The sequence below is a fragment of the Ostrinia nubilalis genome, chromosome 22, assembly GCF_963855985.1.
Source record: "Ostrinia nubilalis chromosome 22, ilOstNubi1.1, whole genome shotgun sequence".
NCBI classification, from domain to species: domain Eukaryota; kingdom Metazoa; phylum Arthropoda; class Insecta; order Lepidoptera; family Crambidae; genus Ostrinia; species Ostrinia nubilalis.
In genome coordinates, this window is record NC_087109.1 from 11,027,026 (window position 1) to 11,051,831 (window position 24,806).

Below are 24,806 nucleotides of genomic sequence, written 5' to 3' on the forward strand. Positions count from 1 at the left end.
CGCTTTGTTTAACTGACTTTATCGTACATTATGAACTGACAAATGATAACGATTGCTTTACACAATTCCACCTCAGATTAGTTGTTTAGTGTCCGTTTTCACCATCAACCCCTAATTTTTAAGTGACCCCTATAAAAACAAAATTCCTGTTATGTGTTACCATAGGGATCACCTAAAAATTAGGGATTGATAGTGAAAACGAGCATAAGACACTTTTCTGCACCGCTTTGGTGGAAATCGGGCCTCATGGTGAGCGCACTCGTAACACAAGCAATTAACTTATTACAGCTGGACGACTCTAAAGAACTCTGAATCAAAATCAACTATAGTCTGGTCTGTGAGCACGTAGAATTTTGTCCAATGACCGCAAGCTACCCATCCTTATTATGTAGCTGTCGCGCTCGCACACTCACTGCGGGCGCGCGTCGCACAGTCGCGACAGCAATATAATTACGCGCGAGCGATAAGGGTAGCTTGGGGTCATTGGACAAAATTCACCGGGCTTTAAGTAGTCCCGGCTGGAGGGGGCGGGGCGGGTGGGGGCGGGGTCAGACGACGACTACGAGCGGGCACTCGCGGATCATAACGACGGCGGCGGCAGCGAGCGAGACGCGGCGAGTCCGCCCGCGTCTAAACGCGGCCAGTCGACGAACTCTTTGCCGTGTCTGAAAGTGAGAATTAATACGTTAGATGTATGGTTCAAGAACTTGTCTCAAGGCGGGATGACAACTCCATAGAACGACTGGTCGTCCAAGGAAAAATCGAAGGATCGCGTGGCAGGTCACCAATGCGCTGGACCGATCAAGTTAAATCAGCAGTGAGAGACGGCGTATGTGACTGCACCAGAAAGTCTGCCAATAGAGAGAGATGGCGGGAGATCGTGCGGAGAGTTGTATCCACCTCTACAACCGATGTGAACAACGCCTCAACGTGACCACGACCGCTCTGCCAAGAGCGTAACGAATAAGAAGAAGTTTGGTTCAAAATTGAATGGCATGAAATCATTTAGCCTAATGTTGTGAATAGAAATTGAATTGTGTCAGGCATAGGGTTCAAAATTGGTTTCCATGAAATCATTTAGGCTAGAGTTATGACGAACGATCTTTGCCATGTCTGTGGAAGATTGAATTATGTTAGATATAAGGTTCAAAATTGACTATCAAGAGATTGTTTAGGGTACTGATGAGACATTGATGATAATGAGACATTAGGGTAGTGTTGATAAGAACTGTTTGTCGTGTCTGTGGAAGAGATTGAATTATGTTAGACATAAGGTTGAAAATCAATTTTCTCGAAAATCGTTGTGGTATTGCGAAACGAGGATCAAAAGTTGAGCTATATTGTTCAATCAATATTGAAAGATTTAACGACATGTCACACTGGATACGGTCTGCGGCCAGGTCAAAGTAATGAAACATGATGCGGACTGTTTAGTTTGACCTAACCGTAGACCGCATCCAATTTGGCATATTTTGTAAGGTCCATAATCAATTCGTCGAATACATTGAGAACTCTATGCATTCGAAAGCATAATTTGCTCCTGTGATTGATTTAAAATACAATAACTGGATTCACGATCTAGTGAACTGGGTGTGGGTAGCAGTTATTCTGAAAATCCTTAAGCCTTTATCCTTTGTTTCAGCCAAATGACGTCTCATTTGGCTGAAACAAAGGAAGGTAGGATGATATCCGGAGACTCACTTGAAGATGAACGTGAGTGTTGCGCCCACGCACGCTCCCCAGAACATCAAATACATCAGCACCTCGCTGCTGTAGCGGGAAGGCAGTGTAGCGCTCGCCATGAACATCGACATGGCGACTAGTAGGACCGATGGGAACTGGAACACAAGAATGGAACATTTTAATAAATATGCTAGTTTCTTAAAAAAACTTTTAGTCCGTCAATCATGTTGTGTTGAGTTGGATACTTTAGTTGTTGTAGATAGAGCTTCTTCGTAGGAGATACGTAGATTAAAACACCAGACATTAGTTGATTAATATATTTGATGTTGTTCGTGCAACAGTGGTACAAAGAGTGAAGAAACAATTTATCCCAACTAATATTATAAATGCGAAAGTAACTCTGTCTGTCTGTCTGTCTGTCTGTCTGTCTGTTACGCTTTCCCGCTTAAACCTCGCAACTGATTTTGATGAAATTTGGCATAGAGATAGTTTGAGTCCCGGGAAAGAACATAGGATAGTTTTTATCCCGGTTTTTGAAACAGGGACGCGCGCGATAAAGTTTTTCTGTGACAGACAAAATTCCACGCGGGCGAAGCCGCGGGCGGAAAGCTTTGAATATAAAACGAAGACTAGTTATTAGGTACATGATTAATCTGTCCTCAATATTTGTTACATACATGGTGTGATGAGTGCGTAAAGAATGATGCAATCATATTTTATATAATTAACTGAGTACAAAGTAGGCACAATGTTATCAAAAAATATTGGACACATTATTTTAACAAGTATAAGTTATGATGCGTTGAAGTTCCGCGTAACGTCACACCGTGCTACAGTTTTAACCACGCCTTGACGTAACGGACCTCTTCTTTTGAATTTTGGCGCGTTTTTCTCTGTAAACTTTAATTACTTCTAAAAACTGAAAAATACGTGTTGGTTATTTAATTCGAATCTTGCTTTTTTACCCAGGTAACATCCGTTAATGAGCAACCTAATGGGTTGGTGGGAGGGGTAACAACTCAGTTCGGCCTTGTCGCTCGGTTTAGTCATTTTGTTCAATGGTCAAAATGTGGTCGCCATTCTGGTCCAGTCCAGTACGATTTCAGGTCAGCCGTATTTCATGGTGCATTAGCTCTGCCCATTAGGGCAAGTTATATTAACTACAACAGAACAATACCATAATAAAAGACAATACCGTGATGTACTTCCAGTCGCGATCCCTCCTCAGCGGACATTGTACGGTGTTGCCCTCGCCGTCCGCCACCACGTACTTGCCCAGGAACAAGTCGATCGAGTCCTGAAACGAATGAGAAAAAAAGTTTAATGAGGGCTATCGTTTTGATACTTAACAGTTGGCACCCCTGGCGATTGACAGGACCTTACTCTACAGTGGCGCCATCTTGATGAGTGCAAATGCGATAGTCCTCCTACCACTTTAGCGCTCAACAGTTGGTGCCACTGTCTTCGCTACTAGCAAGTGACAGGACCTTACTCTACAGTGGCGCTAACTGGTGAGCGCTAAAACGATAGCCCTCATTAGTTCTTTTTAACCGTCTTCTGTAGGGCTAGGATGCGCGCCGCGATAATCGGGCTATTTTATCGATTTGACGCGATAAGACCATACATTTTGACGTCTAAAATCATCGATAAGAATATATCACGGCGCGTATCGTAGTATTTCTAGTCCGGCTGTTGTCCCTCACCATTTGTTCAACAGTTTCAATATCCACCAATGGGGGAAAATGCTACTGATATCTTTCCCTTAACTCCTACTAGTGGACACTGGGAAAGAAAAAGTTTGCACTGGCACTTTGGGCTTTGGAGGCATTAAACCTTGTTTTTAGTTCCGTTGTCGCCTGCTTATCGGTTTGGATTTCACGGTGACATAACATGAAAATTAAACTTGTTCTTATAGTGTTTCTTGTTGTTTCTTATGTAGGTATTTACCTGTGATTTCACAATAAAAACAATTTGAATTTGAATAAATTACCAGATAGTAGCGGGTGAGCGAGTTGCTTACTCTTGACCAAGCGTCTCCAGGGTCGAGGGAAATGGTGGATTCCCTCGAAGCGCCACTGGACTTTGGGCTCGTCCAGTGCAGCCGATGAGGTAAGGAGGAGCGTAGAGGGCAAAGACCCTCCTGCGGTTATCTGGAATGCGACGGGGCCTCTCGATCCATCCGCTATAACCCACCTGCCGGAACCCGTCGCTGAAGTTGTTCTTATAATATCTGGTCAGCGAGTTGACGCCGTCCCGCAACAGCCCGAGGTGCGTCCGCTTGCCGGTGCGAGTGAAGTCCGTCTTGAGCGCGCCCGTGCCAGAATACTGGACGGAAATCATGTCCGCATGGTCGGCCCACACCTGGAATACAAATTAGTTTGTGTTTATTTTTATGTTCAAAGGCTGAATGTTTTGGTTTATATCAATTGTAGTGTTGGATTTTTATCTCCTTTAGATTAAAAGGCTCCCCACGCGGCGGGAAAACGGCTGGTAGTTTGTTTACGAATCTCCTCATTTCTGATTCGATCTCGTATAGAAAACGTGAAGTAAGTCCATCTGCAAGGTGGACCAACGACTCCATTCCAGCAGAAGGACGTTGGATGCAGGACGGTGAATGGATCAACAAGCTAATAAAGATAGCAGGACGTTAGTACGTCGCTTGCCTCTCTAACTGACGTAACTGACATTTTGCAAAATTTTCAGGCGATTAGACAGATCGATTCGTCTTGCAATATTGATTAAGATGGTGTAGATAACTCAGTTTCGGTAAAAATGTCACATACGTCAGTTGGAGAAGCAAGCGATGAGTAGACGTCCTGTGGCTGAAATGAATCGCTTCGGTCCAGGCTCTTTTCGTTCTTCTGATTAATTTCGGTGCGGGTCCAATGACAGTTTAAACCACCGGGACAAACTTGACCTTCACTGGTTGGGTTTTTATTTGCGGTCAAGCTGTAGATGCTGGGTACACAGGAGTTGCAGCGGTGGGAACAAGAGGTGGGAATAGTCCCGTGCGGGCCAGGGTCCCAGAACTACATACTACATAGTACGCAGAACTGACGGCTGATGGGGCAGCAAGATTCTTGAGTGGAGGCCACGGCCGGAAAACGCAGCGTGGGACGTCCACCCACAAGGTGGACCGACGACCTGATAAGGGTAGCAGGAAGGCGCTGGATGCAGGCCGCTACCAACCGTGCGATGTGGAAGTCATTGGGGGAGGCCTATGTACTGCGGATAACTGCTGGTGCTACACTCGCCTCATTGAACAGCTGGTCGGGCGCGGGGTGCGGCCAGCTGCAGGCGCGCTAGCAGCGACTGACTACTAGGTGCGGCCGAGACACCAGTGCCCCTATTGCGCTAAAAATTGTCATCTTCAACGCGCCCGGACGACGAACGATCATCAGCTGTTTTGACAAATCCGTATCGCGGTGTCGTTTTGACAGCTAGTTGAAATGAAGCATAGACGTAAACAGAGAGCAGCTGCGCCTTCGAGTAAAGTTAGAAAATTCATCAAAACAAAGCCAGCTGCAGACGCGCCAGCAGCGACTGACCACATGGTGCGGTCGAGACACCAGCAGTCTTTAACCGCCTGTAGTCTAGTGGTAAGGCCACCTGCTTCAGACGCAGAGGTTCTGGGTTCGATTCCCAGTGAGGGCAGAATTTTCTGTTCAGTTTGGTTGGTGGTAGGGCTTGTTCTAAGTCCGCCTGGCTAGCTACCACCATCTTACCTAAGTCTGTCACCATAACAACAATGTTACCAGGATTGTTGTGTTCCGGTAGTTAGAGCTAAGATAGACAGTTCCTCCGTGGTTGAGGATTCCGGGTGAAGCTCGCTTGCACCTTCGGCCTGATCGCCACTTACCATCAGGTGAGATAAAGGCCAAGAGCTTCCTCGTTGTGGATTAAAAAAAATACCAATATATAATAATACCATAGAACCACGGGGTTCGAATAGGGCAACGATCGAACCCGCGTTCCTCGGACCTAGCCAGTCCGAAAACGACACCGTTGGCACTGGGCTATTGCCACTTCACCCTTGCGAACACCGTATTACAAACTTGATGCATTTGGCGTGGTTATTTATAACCAAAGTATGTGTGCTAACCAATCACGTTTAATCTTATAAAATGATGCATCGTCACTATTACTTATTCTGTGGCATCATTTAGTTACCAGAATTTGGAAACTCGTTAAGACTTACGCAATTATGACGCATTACCGTCCTAACATGGCGTTTATTTATTTATCTAAGAGTGCGCACACAGATTTACCTACTTAATGTTATTTTTCCTAGGGTATTTAGTACACGGACACCGCTTAAGTTAGACGCTTGAAATTTGGCATGCAGGTACCTTAGGCCCAGTTTTTTGATTCATAGTTAAAATAACAAATTGTTAAATTTTGTTACTAATGGTTAAATATTAACAAAATGTTAACTAATAGTTAAAAAATGTACTAAAAGTCAAGGTAACCATTGTTCGAAAAACATTTTTTTCTGATATTTAACCACTTGTCATTTGACATCTGTCAAATTTGACTATTGGTTATTTTAACTACGAATCAAAAAACCGGGCCTTAGTAAACTTAAAGCTTAGCTACAACAGGATATTGCAAAATTCCCACGGAAACGGGAGTTAGCGGGAAAAAACATTTGTATGAAAAAATCTAAGCCGCGTAAGATAGATGAAGGGGGTAAAACGGGATCCACGCGTACGAAGTCGCGGGCGGCCGCTTGTGGATAAAAAAAAAGTGCTACACTCGCCTCATTGAACAGCTGGTCGAGCGCGGGGTGCGGCTCGTCTCCGCTGACTGCTAGCAGACGCAGCGCAGCCGTCAGCTGCAGGCGCGCCAGCAGCGACTGCACTACATTGGTCCGGTCCAGGCAGTCGACGCAGTTGGTGCGGAACACGCCGGTCTGTCTTAGTAACACGGAGCCGCCGCGGGAGAGGAAGTAGCCGAACTCTGTCTGTGGATATAAAGATTTTATTATTTACTAGCTTTCCGCCCGCGGCTTCGCCCGCATGGAATTTTGTCTGTCACACAAAAACTTTATCGCGCGCGTCCCTGTTTCAAAAACCGGGATAAAAACTATCCTATGTCCTTTCCCGGGACTCAAACTATATCTATGCCAAATTTCATTAAAATCGGTTCAGTGGTTTAGGCGTGAAAGCGAGACAGACAGACGGACAGGCAGACAGAGTTACTTTCGCATTTATAATATTAGTATAGAAGTATAGATCATTCAACTCAATAGGTCACTTAATCTTATGTACGCCAGGGAGATACGGAGGGGGGAAGCTGTGGGAGGCAGGAGGATGCTATGGGATGCAGGAGAATGCATGCAGTCGATGAGCACATGAAGGCAATGGTAACGCATCCTTCGACACTCGGCGTGGAAGTCGAAGGGCTCGTAAGATACACCTGGAGGAAACAGGAGGATGCTATGGGATGCGGGAGGATGCTACGGGATACGGAAGGATGCTGACCTGCTCGTGCGCGATCCGGTCGATGAGCACATACAGCCGGTGGTAACGCATCCCTCTGCACTCGGCATATAATTCGAAGGGCTCGTAAGTTACGCCTGGAGGATGCAAGAGGATGCAAAGGGATGCGGGAGGATGCAAAAGGATGTATACCTGTTCGTGCGCAATCCGGTCGATGAGCACATGCAGCCGGTGGTAGCGCATCCCTCTGCATTCGGCGTGGAAGTCGAAGGGATCGTAGGATACGCCTGGGGGATGCTTTGGAATACAAGAGGATGCTGACCTGCTGATGATGCTATGAAATGCTTCTGAGGGATGCAAAAGGATGCAGGAGGATGCAAAAGGATGTATACCTGCTCGTGCGCAATCCGGTCGATGAGGACGTGAAGCCGGTGGTAGCGCATCCCTCTGCACTCTGCGTGGAAGTCGAAGGGTTCGTAGCGGACGCCTGGTAGCGCTGCCGCCGCCACGGCTGCGCGGTAGCCTCGTTCTAAAGCCTCTTCTTTGCCGCACTGGTCGATCTGTGGAAGAATAAGTTGGTCTGTGTATTCATAAAAAATATGGTTGGACGAAATTATTTGGACGTTGAGAAGAACCTTTCAGACATGATACCAAAATTATTGACCTTCAAACCTATGTACAACCCTTCCAGCAGCTCCCCAAAAACACCAGCATTACTTCAGCTTGATCCAGAAGCGAACTATAAGCCACAATAGCCATCCAACTCAAGAAACTCCTGCCCTTTACAACTACAGTAGAACCCTCCAGCACTAACCACGTGAACTAGCACGCGCGGGAAGAGCCTGGATGCGGGCAGCGCAGGACCGTGCATTGTGGAGAACCTTGGAGGAGGCCTTTGTCCAGCAGTGGACGTCATTTGGCTGAAAAGAACGAACGAACGAACTCACCAGGTTGAGCAGAACCTAAAGCAGGAGAGTCTAATCTTCTAAGAACTCACCAAATGCAACAGCACTACTTCAGGTTGATTCTGTAAGAACCATCTGACAGCTCAAGAAACTCCTGACCATCACATTTCCAGTAGATGTACAGACGACGGCACGTCAACGTAACCACTGTGGGTTCTTGTTGAGTTGTAATAGGGGCGAGTTTGCAACAAAAATGGGTAGCCTTATGTGCTGTCGTGTGTACCATCTTATCCAGAACTCACCAGGTTGAGCAGCACCTGTCCGCCGTAGCGCGTCTGCTGTTCTCGCAGGTGCTTGGTGTAGGTAGACCATGAGTTGTCACAACAGTAGTCCAGCTCAAGTAACTCTTGCCCTCTAAGCAATCTGCTGTGCAAGCTGAAGTGGCAATGAGCAGGGCACATAGTACGCAGAACTGACGGCCGATGGGGCAGCAAGGTTCTGGAATGGAGGCCGCGTACCGGAAAACGCAGCGTGTGACGTCCACCTACAAGGTGGACCGACGACATCGTAAAGGTATAGTCTGGTCTGTGAGCACGTAGAATTTTGTCCAATGACCCCAAGCTACCCATCCTTATCGCTCGCGCGTAATTATGTTGCTATCGCGCTCGCACACTCACTGCGGGCGCCCGTCGCACAGTCGCTACAGCAATATAATTACGCGCGAGCGATAAGGATGGGTAGCTAGAGGTCATTGAACAAAATTCTACGTGCTCACAGACCGGGCTTTAGCAGGGAAGCGCTGGACGCAGGCCGCTACCAATCGATCAACGTGGAAAGCATTGGGGGAGGCCTTTGTTCAGCAGTGGACGTCCTATGGCTGAAATGATGATGATGATGCACTCACCAGGTTGAGTAGCACCTGGCCGCCGTAGCGCGTCTGCTGTTCTCGCAGGTGCTTGGTGTAGGTAGACCATGAGCCGTCACAATAGTAGTCCAGCACTCACCAGGTTGAGTAGCACCTGGCCGCCGTAGCGCGTCTGCTGTTCTCGCAGGCGCTTGGTGTAGGTAGACCATGAGCCGTCACAACAGTAGTCCAGCTCAAGTGACTTCGCAAGGAGGGTCTAATCTTTTAGGAACTCACCAAATGCAACAGCACTACTTCAAGTTGATTCCATCACAACTCCAGTAAAGCCCGGTCTGTGAGCACGTAGATACGTCCGCGAGTGATAAGGATGGGTAGCTTGGGGTCATTGGACAAAATTCAACGTGCTCGCAGACCAAACTATAGTATGTACCATCTTATCCAGCACTTACCAGGTTGAGCAGAACCTGTCCGCCGTAGCGCGTTTGCTGTTCTCGCAGGTGCTTGGTGTAGGCAGACCATGAGCCGTCACAATAGTAGTCCAGCACTTACCAGGTTGAGCAGAACCTGGCCGCCGTAGCGCGTCTGCTGTTCTCGCAGATGTTTGGTGTAGGCGGCCACGTGGTCCTCGTGGGCCAACGCCACCAGCGGCTTGTACTTCAAGTCGGGGTGCTGTGACCAGAACAGCGGGATGGAACCGCGCGTTTGGATGAAGGAAGCCTTTTCGCCGCCACGCTCGATTATCTGCTCGGTCTCTACGAAGTTTGCTACGTTGCCCTGGTGAAAGAAGTAATATGCATAAGTTTGCCTGGGTTTTCTTTGGTCTTTTATTTCGACTTTATCTACTTTGTGAAATGATATAAACATTAATAAATACGTAGCAGAAGATCTGCAATAGGTACTATTATTCTGCATAACGACTCGCGGTAGACAATGGAATAGAAATGAGACGCGTGCGTATCATGCTATATCTGCAATTATTTTCCTCTCGTCATATTTAAGATGACTCAGATTATATGTATGATGTATCGATATTCCAGTAATTTGCGAATGCGCGTGCGCAACTCTATTACAAAAATGATTTATGATCCCGTTTGCCGCGAGTCTACGTTGAATATACTCGCGTAACTATAGTACGGGACTATACCCAATTCTCGTTCCCTCCGCTGCAACTCCTGTGTAGCCAGGATCTACAGCTTGACCGCCAATAAAAACCCAACCAGTGAAGGTCAAGTTTGTCCGGGGGAAAGTTAAAATTTCAAATGCCTAAAGTTCTTCTGATTAATCTCGTTGCGGGTCCAATGACAGTCTAACTTTCTCCCGGGACAAACTTGACCTTCACTGGTTGGGTTTTTATTGGCGGTCCAGCTGTAGATCCTGGCTACACAGGTGTTGCAGCGGTGGGTACGAGAGGTGGGAATAGTCCCATAACTGGGATATACAGTTTCCCACCTGGGCATCGACCCCGCGCATGAAGAACCTGGTCCCGGCGCGCTGCACGCTGCGCCGCGACACCAGCGACCAGCTCAGCTGGTGCCCGTTCACTGCCACGTGGTTTATGGATACGACTGGGTAGAGCTCAGGAAAGATATCGATGTTATAAATGCAAAATATCTGATAGTGTTCAGGCGCGTGCCTGTGCGGTTTCTAATAGCAAAACAACGATCTCGTGAAAGTGTTTGTGTCGACACATAGGCGCGTCCATAGATTTTTATTCTTGTATAATGTAGGTACTTCACTTGCCATCCAACTCTCACACTGTAAAAGCATCTCTGAATAGATTTACTCTAATTTCATCAAAACCTAGTTTTATTGCTGCTACCATACTGTGTCTAAACACAATACAGATAGTTTGTTACTTTTTTACCTACGTGACTAATCCCACCCCTCTTTCCCATTATTGCAAGTGTTGTATGAATAAAAACTACAGTTTGGTTCTTTGGTAGACTGAATAAAACCCAATAAGTGACGAAAATGTTTAGCTATCCACTATTTGGTTCCGGTGTGGAATAGAACCAGTCAACCAGTCTTCCAGTGAATGTCGTAAGCGACAAATATGCGAATATAAGGCACATCAGTAGGCCTAAGATGTGCGCCGTGATAACTTTTATCGACGTCAATTTGTATGGGCAAAATCGATAAAATGGCGAGATAACCGCCTATCACGGCGTGCATCTTAGGCCTACTGGTCTCCTCAACCCGTCTGACCACCTGACCATAAATTAAAGAAGATTGTGCTCCAGCAATGAAGAGTAAATGACCTGATGTTTTCATCATGTCGAAATATGCAATAATCTTTTCAAAAAGGATACAGCCTTGTATGAGCGGCAGCGCAAACCTCGCAAACTGCTCGTGCGAGTAGTCTCTCAGTAAGTGTCCGTTCCATAGGAAACGCTGGTCGGCGCGGCTCGCTAGCGACATCTGTGGACAAGTTGAATGAGGGCTATCGTTTTTATACTTAACAGTTGGCACCCCTGGCGATTGACAGGACCTTACTCTACAGTGGCGCCATCTTGATGAGTGCAATTGCGATAGTCCTCCTACCACTTTAGCGCTCACCAGTTGGTGCCACTGTCTTCGCTACTAGCAAGTGACAGGACCTTACTCTACAGTGGCGCTAACTGGTGAGCGCTAAAACGATAGTCCTCATTGTAGCTAGTGCATGAGATACAAAGAAGTGATGTCAGGGTGTAGAGGCGTTTCTATTTTCATTTATTACGACACACATTTTTTATTAAATTAAATATGTAATTAATTTTTTCATTCATCATCATCATTTCAGCCATAGTGTAGCGTTGCAGTTTTGGCTGTTTTTCACAAATTGTTTTTCTTACTCGATATTTGGATTTGGGATACCACTAGCGACATCTATTGGCGTGATTTGGAATTAATTTGCAATAGATGGCGCTTTTTGCTCAGTCAATTCAAATATATTTTATTGAAACATTTCCTAATGTTTTTGTTTTGATTATTCTATTTTTTAATGGAATATTTTCAGTGTTCAGGAGATTGTTTTCATCATGGTTTTTATTAGTATTTGCTTTTTATCTAAGCGGCGAAACGAAACGTTTCGCGATGTCAATGCGAGTCATTGTCACTGTCAGTTGAGCTGAAAAATCACTTTGGAATTTTGGTCGATCGTGCGCAACCGCAATTTTATTATTTTCGGGGATGTAATCCCCTGTGTTTCAAATCGTGTGTTGCAGAATGCATCCACGATAATTTCTTAATATAATTTAAAATAATCACACATGAGAAATTCCCTAAATTCTATTCGGATGAGGGTATTGGGTTGCTGAGGGCTGCGAGCGAAGCTCAAATTAGTGAACAGCCTTCATGCGGGATTTCATAGATTTCAAATTTCATATTTTTACAATTTTATAGTTCAAACATTTTACATACATTTCATATTTTACATATTTTATAATTTCAACATAATATTTTGATGATATTTCATATATTTTAATTTCTCTTCATTTCGTATGAATTGTTTCTCCTTTCTAAACTGCTGATCTCTTCGCATTTCCTCCTTGTCATCAAACCTCTGTCTCTGCAAGAGTGTGAACGCTTTCCTGCCGAGGAGATGCAAGAGTTTCATCTGGCACTGTGCGCTTGAGGCCGTGGAGGACGCTGCTTGTAGCCTAAAAGTGTGCGAGACCCGTTGGACCCCGGAAGAAGAGAGGAACGTTCAGGGTAACGGCTTATAACCGCATGGCTTCCAAGGTACCCACTTTTTCCATCCTTCAAGTAGGAGTCTTTCCGACCTGACTTCGCGCAGTTATCTTAACTAGTAGAGTCTTTTAATATTTAGGCTGAGTTTTAAGAAATTTGGAGTGGCAATAATATCCACCAAACCGAACCTAATTAACGACCCTGAATCCCTTGAGATTGGCACTATCTATTACAGTAGTTATAATATCGTAATTGTCAATTGTATTCAAGCTTACGAGACAAAATAAATTGTGTCAATTGAGAGGGAGCTGTTTTATTTACATTTTTTAATTTCATACAAGGAACGGTAACTCTTATAAATTTCTGCAAGCCGGACAACCTCTTTTTAACGTGCAGACAATTCACCATCTTGTTCGTCTGCACCGGTGGCGGTTCAAATCCAGTCACCAAGCCGCCAGGAAAAAATCCTTTCTTGCAATAGGACGTCCACTGCTGAACATAGGCCTCCCCCAATGCTTTCCACGTTGATCGATTGGTAGCAGCCTGCGTCCAGCGCTTCCCTTAACCCTTTATAAATTAAACTACAATTAACAAAGAATGACAAATAGAAGTTACGGATCAATGAGTGTTTTAAAAGCGAAGTAAAAGAGGTGCAAAATTAAACTGTTTGAAATTATATTGATGAAATGTTAATTTTCGTTAACACGCCCGTAAAAACAAATTGACAGTTGACCACAATCTAGTGGCGCCAACTGGTTAGCGCAAACACTGTAGCCCCCATTGATATCTTTTATTCACGGGGCTTGTAATGTTATTTTTAGTGATGCAACGAATACGAATATTCGTATTCGCCGAATAGTAGACATTTACCGAATATTCGTATTCGGTGAAATAATAATAACGAATACGAATACCTACTTTTTTTAAATTTTGTCACACGCGTGTGTCTCCGAACACTATAGCCACAACGACACGACGAGAAAACCCCGGTCAGTATGTAACAAAGTAGTAAGTAAGTTCTCTTCCGGAATTTGACATTCAATAGCAGGTCGATTGTACAAGTATTATTTTGTTTTGTGATTAGTTACATAGTTCAGCTATACAATCATAAAAACAATGCCATTTGTAAATGTTCATTACTAAAACATTAACCACAATAAAAAGAGTATTTCATGATAATGTAGAGATATTCGTATTCGCCGAATAGTAGATTTAATATTCGTATTCGTAAAAGTAGTATTCGTTGCATCACTAGTTATTTTTTCCCTGTAACAAAGCACTGACCTTGTGGAAGTCATTCGCGACGGAGTGCAGTCGCTGCAGCGAGTGCGTGAGGTCGTGTCCGTACGAGAAGTACATGCCGGGAGTAGCCAATTGCGCTTGCACCATCCGCACGTATGTGTTGTTGTCCTCGATCTGGAAAGAAAGAATGGAAAAATGATCATATAACATGTACCTACAACAAAGTGAGCAGAGAAATGCTTTTATTCTGTTACGGAATTTTTAAATTATAAATGAAATGTAAACTTAAAAAATGACATGTATGTATTGTATTTATTTGGAGCATTTGACATTATATTTATTGACATTTTATAAAATAATATTGACAATTAATTATGGATTATTATTAATTTGAAAAGTGCTGTTGATACCTACTCGTACATAGATTTTGCATGCCGTAACATTGGTAAAATGTGAGGATAAATATTTTGTAGTTGCTATGTAAACCACATTTTAAGCAAATAAATTTAATTTAATTTAATTTAATTTAAAAAAAAAGAAAGTTTAATAACAATAGTTATAATAGTTTTGTTCGTGTCTTTTTTTATTTTATTTTTATTCACAACGAGGAAGCCTTTGACCTGTATCTCACCTGATGGTAAGTGTCAACTAGTTTCAGCCAAATGACGTCCACTGCTGGACAAAGGCCTCCCGCAAGGATTTCCATAACGATCGGTAGATTAATTCATAAAAATAAGAGCATTCTTAGAACTTTTTTATGCTAGAGTTATTAAGATAGGTCATAGTCTTTTTAGCCTGAACTAGGTTAAAACCTGTGTTTCGGGTGAAAAAGCTCACAAACATAAATTCCTAGTTAGTAATTAAAAAAAAAGGACAAATTATTTTTAGTGCACAAATTACGAGTACCAATATTTCCGTTAACCCTTCAAATAAAAATAAGAATGAAAAAAAAAACCTTTATCTGACACACTATTAAAGTAAAATAAAAAATTAATGTATAAAAAAACCATCCTAGAAATATTTTATATTTGATGAATATGATGAAATATTTCATATTTGCATGATAAAAACCAACTAATATTATTATAACAATAAACAATAAAATATTACGACGAATTTAATTAATATCAACTTGGCAAGTTATGGGTTAACTAAAAAAAATAGACCAAAACAACACGAACCATACTCAATAAAAGTACATACTGCTTGCAAGTACTTAGTTATCAACTTTGCCAACAGATGGCGCTGTGTGTCGTTTGACTCGCGGTTCTATTTGATTTTTTCCCGATCAATATATCTTGGCGTAAACGTCGAAATAGTCGATCTTTCCAAAGGTTAAATGGGGGATGATGATCGGATTGGACACGCGACTGCGTGACGTCCGTCGCCGACTGTTACGCTTGGGCGGGCCAAAATCCTACTGACTCCATTTACTTCGAAAGATCCGTTTTTTCAATACTTTTTAATCAATTTTTAACAAAAAAAAATACAAAAACATTAGAATTTGTTAAAAGCTACTTATTTACCAATGCCAAATTATGGGTTAAATCTAAGAAACGGTAAAAAAAGGTAATAAGACCGTTGAATGAAGCGGCTTAACGAAAATTTTATGAAGCAGTTTTTTTTTTAACATTCAAGCAGTATGTATTCCATTTCAATTTGTTAATTATTCACGAAAAATAGTGATAGGCAATAGGGTAAAGTCCCAATTTTTCTCGTAATTTGGCATCATAAGATTTTTTGAACAAAAAAATGATATTCTACAATGATAAACCAAAATCACGGGGGTAGTAGCTCACCTGTTTATTTGTAAGATGCGTGGTAGTTCTTGCGAACGGTATGACATCTGAACCGGCCAGCTGGTATATATCGTGTCCATTGAGTCTGCCGACCTGGAAGTAATGATACAAAAGTTTTAGGTAAGTATTTCTTGTTTATTATTACTATTGAATAAAATTATTGTAGCAAATCAATAATACATCCTTTACATGTAACAAACATTTGTATTAAAATATAGATTTTTTTTGTGTTAGATAAATGAGACATTAATAATTATAATTGACTATTGATAAGAGATTTTTTGCCTGTGTTGATCAATTCTGTGATGGACTCCTACTAGATAAGTGTTATCTTTGCTGCAAAGTTATTGAAACTCCTTTGTTTACTTAATGTCTTTAGCTGATCTTTGGCCAACAATAAGTAATGATTGATGTTTCAATAATAATTATCACCTTATTTGCATAGTATACAACTACATTACTGTACATCACATCATACATACACAGTAGCAACAAAATAGCAATTATTACAACTACAACAAGATGCCACAGTATTTATCTCGAATTTTTTTGTTTGTACTTTGTTAACCCTTTAATTGTTATGCAGAAAAATATCATTAGATTTGACCTTATCGTATTATCTCACTAAAATTCCAAATATGGTAGCACTAATCCTGGCCATCACCATTAGGCCTAAGATGCGCGCCGCCATAAGTTTTTATCGCGCCATTTTACGCGATAAACGTTTGTCACCTAAATTATCGATAAGATTTTATCACGGCGCGCATCTTAGCCCGACAAGTAAAGGTTTAATCATGCGCGTATATAGAGGCGGTACTTCAAAATCTTAGAAAGAGTAAAAATACATACTTTACAACTAATCTGATGACTTACCAGTATTCTGTACTTTGCTACCACAAGATACAGGCCAGATATCAGCTTGATGGTGCCAAGGAAGCCGCAAACTGGTTTGTATGCACTCACTGGAATCGGAATTTTGACTGTGCCATATTCTGGAATTGAGAAAGACAATTTAGAGTATTGTATTAAAACATTTGCAAGAGGATAAAGTTATTTTACTGTAGTGTCCATAATAAACAGCATCTGAATAAAAAATCCCATCAAAAACAATACTTGTCAAAAAAACCAAGTCTCGCAACTCAGTTGTTCTACGGTAAAAAGTTGTGAGATCCATGTAATACCAAGTCCAGGCCAGGAAATCTTTAACGTTTTACATAAATTATTGACTTGGCCATCGCACTAAATAATTTAATTTACACGTGTTTTCATGCGATGGCCAAGTCAATATATTTATGTAAAACGTTAAAGATTTCCTGGCCTGGACTTGGTATTACATGGATCTCACAACTTTTTACCGTAGAACAACTGAGTTGCGAGACTTGGTTTTTTTGACAAGTATTGTTTTTGATGGGATCTCATTTGTTTTTGTATTTTGTAGACAGCAGTTATGTATCTAGAAAACTGGACCGAAATTGAAAAATTTTACTCGACTTGGCGGTTGCACTACAGTGCCCCCAAATATTTTAGTTTTTCCTTGATTCATACACCAAACACTACTTATATTCCAAATTTGAAGCTTCTAGGTCTGCTAGAAGTGCCTTAGAGTTTTGATGATCGGTGAGTCAGTGAGTCAGTGAGTCAGTCAGTGAGTGACAAAATTAAGTAACTTTGACCCGTTATAATTCTTAAACTACTGGTTCAAATTGAATGAAATTTTAAATATACCGTGTCTTTACAATGCCTGCATAGCTAATGAAAATTCAGCCTTCTAGTTTTATCCACAACGAAGTTACAGGCGGTCGAAAATGGCCTGAATTGCTTCGAGAAAAGGATGGTACGGCCGTGCCGCTTTTTTGCTCGACTTGGTGGGGGCACTGCCGTGCCCCCAGATAGGACTTCTCTAATTAATCAAATCAATTTACTTGTGCAAATGTGGGTAAAAATAAATGACAATCATGAAAAAAGCACTAGCACATTAACCATTACTGCCAGTGAAATAAATCTAATAATCTTAAGAATTAAATCTTGATAAGTAAGGGTGTGGCGTAAATTGTAATTTGTAAACTTGTGGAAATAAAAGCTTTTTATTTTATTTATTAAGTAAGGGTGTGTCTGCCTAGCTCCTTTTTTTTTCCTGTGGCAACACTACCGCTAACAGCTGATTTGAACTTGTCCCAATTTATTTACTGATTTTTATTTAATTTAATATCATAAAAGGTCTCTAAACTCATCACTGTTACTGTTTTATGTAATTATAAGTGAAATAACGTTTAAATCTGTGTATTGCATTGTGTTTATGGTGCAAATTGTGCAAATACTTAGAACCGATTTGACAGTGCAATTACGAAAATATTACGTTGGATTTTGTTAACATTGTTCTATCTTTCGAAACAGGTACCTATTTGTTTTATATTTACAACAGTAGTGCATATTTTAGAAACGAAATACTATTATTGTGACCTTATACTGTCACCCGCGTAAGAGGTTATATTTACCTACATTTTTGTCAACCTCCAATTATTGATCAATTGATCCTTTGGCATTTACATTTTAATACTTTATTATTTACCAAAAGAAACAATGCTTACACGTAAAGCCTTTGCTCGCCGGGAGGAGTCCCAACTCCAACTGGCTTTGAGAGATTTGAAGGCAGCCAAAGACTTGATTGAGCAATTAAATAGGGAAAGAGAGGACAATGAGAGGGAGCTGATGGATGTGTGGGATAAAAACAAGCATTTAAAAAAAGAGATGGCTGAGCTGCACACCAACTATGAGACAATTGTAGAGGAACGGAATAGGCTACAATTAATCATTGACGGGTTTGGTGAGTGCAATGAAGAGTACGTACACAACCTCAGACGTATGACCATCATGAAACAAGACCTTTATGATGCTCACAGCCATATCGAATTAATGGAAGCTGAAAGAGAAGCCTGCACAGCCACCAAAACCCAAATCATGTTTGACGAGTTAGTCGGTAGTGCGCCCAGCCTGACCCAAACTGCATCTGACAAACAATTAATTACCATAGACCTAACTTGTGATAATACTTTAAACAATACTCCTGTATGTGGTAAGATTGTCAGATGCAGTAAAAATAAATTTAAAAAGTATGTAAAAATTAGTAATTATATTAAAAAAACAAATAAGTTGATTAAAAAACAAAAATGCTTATACAACAAAGTAAACTATATAAATGAGAGACAGCGTCTAAAGAATGAGCTTGACATATGTTCCACAATGTTAGAGAATAGTGTACTGAAATATGAACATGATGTCGAAAACCTAGAATATAAATTATGTAATCTTAAGAAATCTTTGAACACAATGTCTGAACGGTATCAATGTACAAAAAAAGAGTGTGATGAACATTTCCAGGCTTTGAAAAAATTTATATCTAATTGCAACTGTCAAAATTCTATCCTATTGGATGAATCTTGTACAGATAGTTTTCAGTCTGGTTGTGAGTCACCACCTACTCTAAACACCCTAAACAAAGACTACTGTCCTAGGATATCACACACATTTACCAGCGGCTCCCCAACTAAAAATATTGAAAAAACCAACATAGTAATGTTCAGTGATGAGTTAGGCAAAAATATGGGCCAACTTATTAATAGTTACTTGGGACAAAGTGTAATCAACCATTGTTTACCGGGTGCTTCCTATTTACAAATTATGAGAAAAATAACAAATTATTCGTTCTCAATAAATACCACATTAGTAATTTTAATAGGAAATAGGGGCAATGTAGGCAAAAAAGACCTACTAAATATTTTTGATAGCTTATGTTTACTTAATGTAGATAAAATAATTTTGTTCACATTCCCCTACAGTAGAAGCTTGCCACAGGAGGAAAATAATTTAAGATATAAATTGAATTTGACATTGAATACACTGACATATAATCAATGCAAATTCCATGTAATTGACATTAACAATTATTTAAAAAATAAATGTTTATTGACAATAGATAAATATAATTATCTAAATAAATATTGTAAAAGACGAATAGCGAATTCGCTATCATATTTTATTAAATATTTAGCCATTAATTTGGCTAGCCAAACTGCTTTTATTGAGCAGAACATGGATGTTCGACCCTTGGAATCTGTTCCAAATCATAATTTAAATTACATCGTAAGACAATAGAGGATAACTCTGGCATACAAAATTCGGGTACAAAGAAATTTAACGGTTTTAATTTAGTGCATCAAAATGTACAAGGCTTCTCCGGCAAAGACTTGGAAATTGAGTTATTTATCCAAGAATTGAATATTCATGTCTTATGTTTAACGGAACATTGGCTCAGGCAATATGAACTAATGCTGAGCATTAATAATTATAAGCTTATTAGTTCATTCACTAGAGAGTTAGCTATTCGTGGAGGGTCACTAATATTAATCAATGATAAATTAAAATGTAAAGAGCGTAAAGATATTGTATCTCTCTCTGTCGAGCGAACTATTGAGCTGTCATGTGCAGAACTGGACGACTATGTTATTGTATGTGTATATAGACCCCCATCTAGTAACTATGAATTATTTGAAACCACAATGGAAGAGGTACTTAGAAGAGTGTGTAATAGTTCAAAGAAAGTAGTTGTATGTGGAGACTTTAATATTAATATAATAGAAGATTCCTCTCTTTCAATACGGTTTTTAAATTTATTCAAATCTTTTAACTTGTTAAATCTTTTCTCTGAACCAACTAGGGTGACTCCAACATCAGCTACTTGCTTAGACAATATATTCTGTAACTGCTTAGTGCTAGAGAAATCAATAATAAATTTTGTTAATTCTGATCATTGCGGTCAAATAGTGTCATTTCAACACCATTTTGTGCCATCGAGCAAGGAAATAGAATATAGACCAGTCACTGCATCCCAGAAAGACAAATTTAAATCTCAAATATCTAATAAGGTCCCACTTTTGCATTATTTTAACTGTAGTATAAATATTTTATATGAGCAATTATTTGAATTAATTAAAAATGAGTTCAATAAAACTTTTCCTAAGAAAACAATTATTATTAAAAACAATAAAACTAAATTCAGTGACTGGGCTACAGTAGGTATTTATATTAGTAGGAAAAAAATGTTTGAATTATATGGTAGAAAAGCCTATAGTAGCGACCCGGACTTTATAGAATATGTAAAAAAATACTCAAAAGTTTTTAAACAAGTTTGTACCATGGCAAAATCTATTTACATACGTGACAAAATTAAAAACTCTGGCAACAAAATTAAAGCTACTTGGAATTGTATTAATAAAGAAACTTGTAGAATTATATCTCGGGATGACACATTCGCATTAAAAATTAATAATAAGTATATTAAATGCAATGATAAGGTAGCAAACGCATTCGAAGGTTACTTCTCAAATGTACCAATCATAACAACAAGCAATCTTAATTCATGTTCATATCAGGCAATGTCTCTTCTCGAGGGTTGTGTTGATGTTTGCAATAGCCCATTAAAATTTAGACAAATAGACCCCATAGTTATTATAAAAACTTTCAAAGAACTAAATATAAAAAAGACAGAGGATATATGGGGCATATCAACAGACATAATAAAACCCATCATTCCTCTTATAGCTCCCCATTTAGCTCATATCTTTAATGAATGTATTAACGAAGGTCAGTTCCCTACCCTGATGAAACATAGTAAAATCATACCATTATTTAAAGCAGGAGACAAAAGTGACCCATCCAACTTTAGACCTATATCGATACTACCTGCGCTCAGTAAAATATTTGAAAAAATTATTTTCAATCAACTACTGTCTCATTTTAACTTAAATAAACTGTTTCATGAAAAACAATATGGGTTCACAAAAGGGAAAAGTACGACCGATGCAGGGGTTGCTCTTATCAAACACATTTTCGATGCTTGGCAGGAGAAAAAGGATGCTATTGGTGTATTTTGTGACTTATCGAAGGCGTTTGACTGTGTTGATCATCAAACTCTGTTATTTAAGCTAGAACATTATGGCGTATCAGGCAAGGCCTTAAGCCTATTACACTCTTACCTCTCAGACAGATTACAAAAAGTAAATATTCACGGAACTAACTCTTCGGGCGCCCCCCTAAAAATGGGAGTGCCCCAAGGCTCAATACTGGGACCATTGCTCTTTCTGATTTATATAAATGATCTACCTTTTTATTCAAAGGACCTTTGTGAGATAGTATTATTTGCTGATGACACTTCTTTAATTTTTAAAACTGACAGGCGTCAGGAAATATTTGACGACGTGAATAATGCTCTTTCCAAAGTATTAGACTGGTTTACAACTAATAATTTGCTATTAAACGCAAAAAAAACTAAATGTTTAAAATTCACTATGCCTAATGTCAAACAAGTTAATACTAATATTACAGTAAATAATGAACGCATTGAACTGATAAACTCTACTGTCTTTCTAGGTATTACCCTAGACTGTAAATTACAATGGGGCCCCCATATTGCTGCCTTGGCGGGAAGACTTAGTTCAGCTGCCTTTGCGGTGAGAAAGATCAGAAACTTGACTGATGTTGAAACAGCAAGGCTTGTATATTTTAGTTATTTTCATAGTATTATGTCTTATGGTCTTTTACTGTGGGGCTCAGCAGCAGACATAGAATCAATTTTCATTTTACAGAAAAGAGCTGTTCGGGCAATATACGGTCTTAAACCACGTGACTCGCTTAGAGAAGTTTTTAAAGAAATCAATATATTGACTGTGGCTTCGCAATACATATTTGATAACATTATGTATGTCCGTAAACATATACATTTATTTACTAAGAAAAGTGACGTCCACTCATTTAACACGAGACATAAGAATAAACTTGCTGTTCCATCATTTAGGTTGCATAAGATAGGTAATTCATTCTTGGGGAAATGTATTACCATATTTAACAAAATACCACACAACCTTGTCGAATTGCCAATAAACAAATTTAAGATACATATAAAAAATACCCTTATGTCCAAAGGGTACTACAAGGTTCGAGACTATATTGATGACAAGGATGCGTGGTCAGTTCAGTCTGCACATATTTGATGTACTTAAATTTGACTATTCTTACCGTTAGATAATTCCTGGCAATAAGTGGTGACTGAGTTTGTTCCGGCGTTTCTTCTCAGCACTTGCCATATGTTTGTCTCGAAGCGCTGGTAGGGCCCAAAAGATAAGGAGACATGTAAAGTGCCCCATAAGGGCTACCTTTTCTTTTTTTATTATTTTCTATTGACGTTCATAAGTGCCACTTGTGGTCTAAACTGAATAAATATTTTTTTGATTTTGATTTTGATTTTGATTTTTAGCAATATCCCAGTTGTTATCACACAATATACTTTCACATTCAATAAAAATGTTGACCTTTACTTAAGATTACCTTTAAAAGGCAGACAAAACAATAATGTGATACTGACTTATTATGACTCACACAAGCTGATAATTTATTTATTGCCTTCTGTTATCAGATTACCTATTGTTCTTTAGTTGGAATACAGACAGCATCTAAACTGCTGTGATTATCATATCTTTAGGAAAACTATCAATTTAGATTATAATGTTGTGGTGAATAGATTCATATAAAAAAATTGAAGTACTATTTTTTTTTTATCCACAACGAGGAAGATCTTGGCCTGTATCTCACCTAATGGTAAGTGACGATTAGGCCGAAGGTGGAAGCAAGCTTCACCCGGAATCCTCAACCACAGAGGAACTGGCTATCTTACCTCTAACTGCCGGAACACAACAATGCTGTTAACATTGTTGTTATGGCGACAGACTTAGGTAAGATGGTGGTAGCTAGCCAGGCGGACTTAGAACGAGCCCTACCACCAACCAAACCGAACATTTCTACCACTTCTAAGCATGAATGTCTCCAAAGATCACGATCTCCATGCTACTCTGTTTCGAGTTATTTGTGGTCATAATGGTGCTGCTATATCTTCTCCTTATCTTTTATTAGAGTGATGGTATACCAACCTTTGACAGAAGCCTCCCCTGTCACTCTGTCTATGACCAAAATCTCTGTAGGGTTGATGTGAGGCTCCAGGTAGAATTTGTCTGAAGTTGTGTATCTGTAATTTAATAAGTTAAAAAGCTTGTTTACAAAATATGTACATCTTTTTTACTGAGAAGAAAAACAATAATTTATTTTGCTGTAAATATTTTTTTGCTTTTAGCTGGTGGTAGGAGAAATTATGCTACCATATTTTGACCTTTAGTGACATAACTTAGGGTTCAAAACCAATGAAAAATATTTTTCTTTATACCAATTAAAGGGTTAACATTGAAATAAGTTTTTGGCAAGTATAAATAACTAATGCTGGATGGTTGATTATTAACACCTGCTTAATTATTATTGTTGGTTATTTTAGTGAGTACTTAGTTCTTTTACATTAAGCAAGTAACCTCTTAATGAAAAAGACAGAAGGAAAAAATAATAAAGTAATATTTGGAATGCAAATTATTCAATGTAATGACAGAAATACATGAGCTAAATTTACATTTACATATCGCTTATAGTGTGTTACATGTAGGTAACATAATTTTAATGAACCAACCTATTTGTAACAATGTTTACCTCTATCTCATAACAGATTTTTAGATATAAGAAATGGATTTAATTATTCAAATTTCAAGGTAATGCATTATTATGTTCAATAAGAAACACTATGGATGTAGCTACTGTGTAGTATGGTTAAATAAACACCAAAGGCAGGGGTGTACCAGATTTTACTGAACTTTGATGAATTCTTAAGCTTCTATTCTGACAAACTAATATATGTTGACAATAATCACCTATTCTATAAAGACGATCAAAAAGAACTTGCAAATATTGTAAGGTTTCGGGTAAAACATGATCCGAAACCAGGAGGGGTCGAAAATACTTTATTCAAGCCCTACACAGTCATTTGATGACTTAACAAAGTAATAACTACATAGAAATATTACTTACAGTTTAATATCATCGTGAATTAACAGCCGATCTGCCATTGTATACGATTATCCACAAAATTAATTGAATTTTATTCCCATACACTTGCAGAAAGATTATTACGAAAATTGACAAATTTTGACGGAATGACACGACAATAGTGATGTACTAAGTTGTTAAGGTTACATGATTTTCACCTAGTATTTGGTAGTGATTTTTCAAATTGAATTTGGCAATCGATTAATAAGCATTCAATAACCTACCTGTA

The 24,806-nt window shown here is 39.7% G+C and overlaps 1 protein-coding gene across 1 annotated transcript; it reads right to left on the reverse strand.

The window, feature by feature from the left end:
• Positions 1–502: 502 nt before the first annotated feature.
• On the reverse strand, positions 503–24,803 carry LOC135082620 (phosphatidylinositol-3-phosphatase SAC1). Its single transcript, XM_063977400.1, has 14 exons — positions 24,560–24,803; positions 23,584–23,678; positions 16,478–16,596; positions 15,605–15,697; positions 13,848–13,979; positions 11,204–11,312; positions 10,344–10,459; positions 9,444–9,668; positions 7,517–7,684; positions 6,443–6,646; positions 3,877–4,044; positions 2,879–2,980; positions 1,702–1,838; positions 503–665 (listed from the first exon to the last, which is right to left on the reverse strand). The coding sequence occupies exons 1-14, from the start codon at positions 24,595–24,597 to the stop codon at positions 581–583; spliced, it is 1,791 nt and encodes a 596-aa protein (XP_063833470.1). The 5' UTR covers positions 24,598–24,803; the 3' UTR covers positions 503–580.
• Between the last annotated feature and the right edge of the window lie 3 nt (positions 24,804–24,806).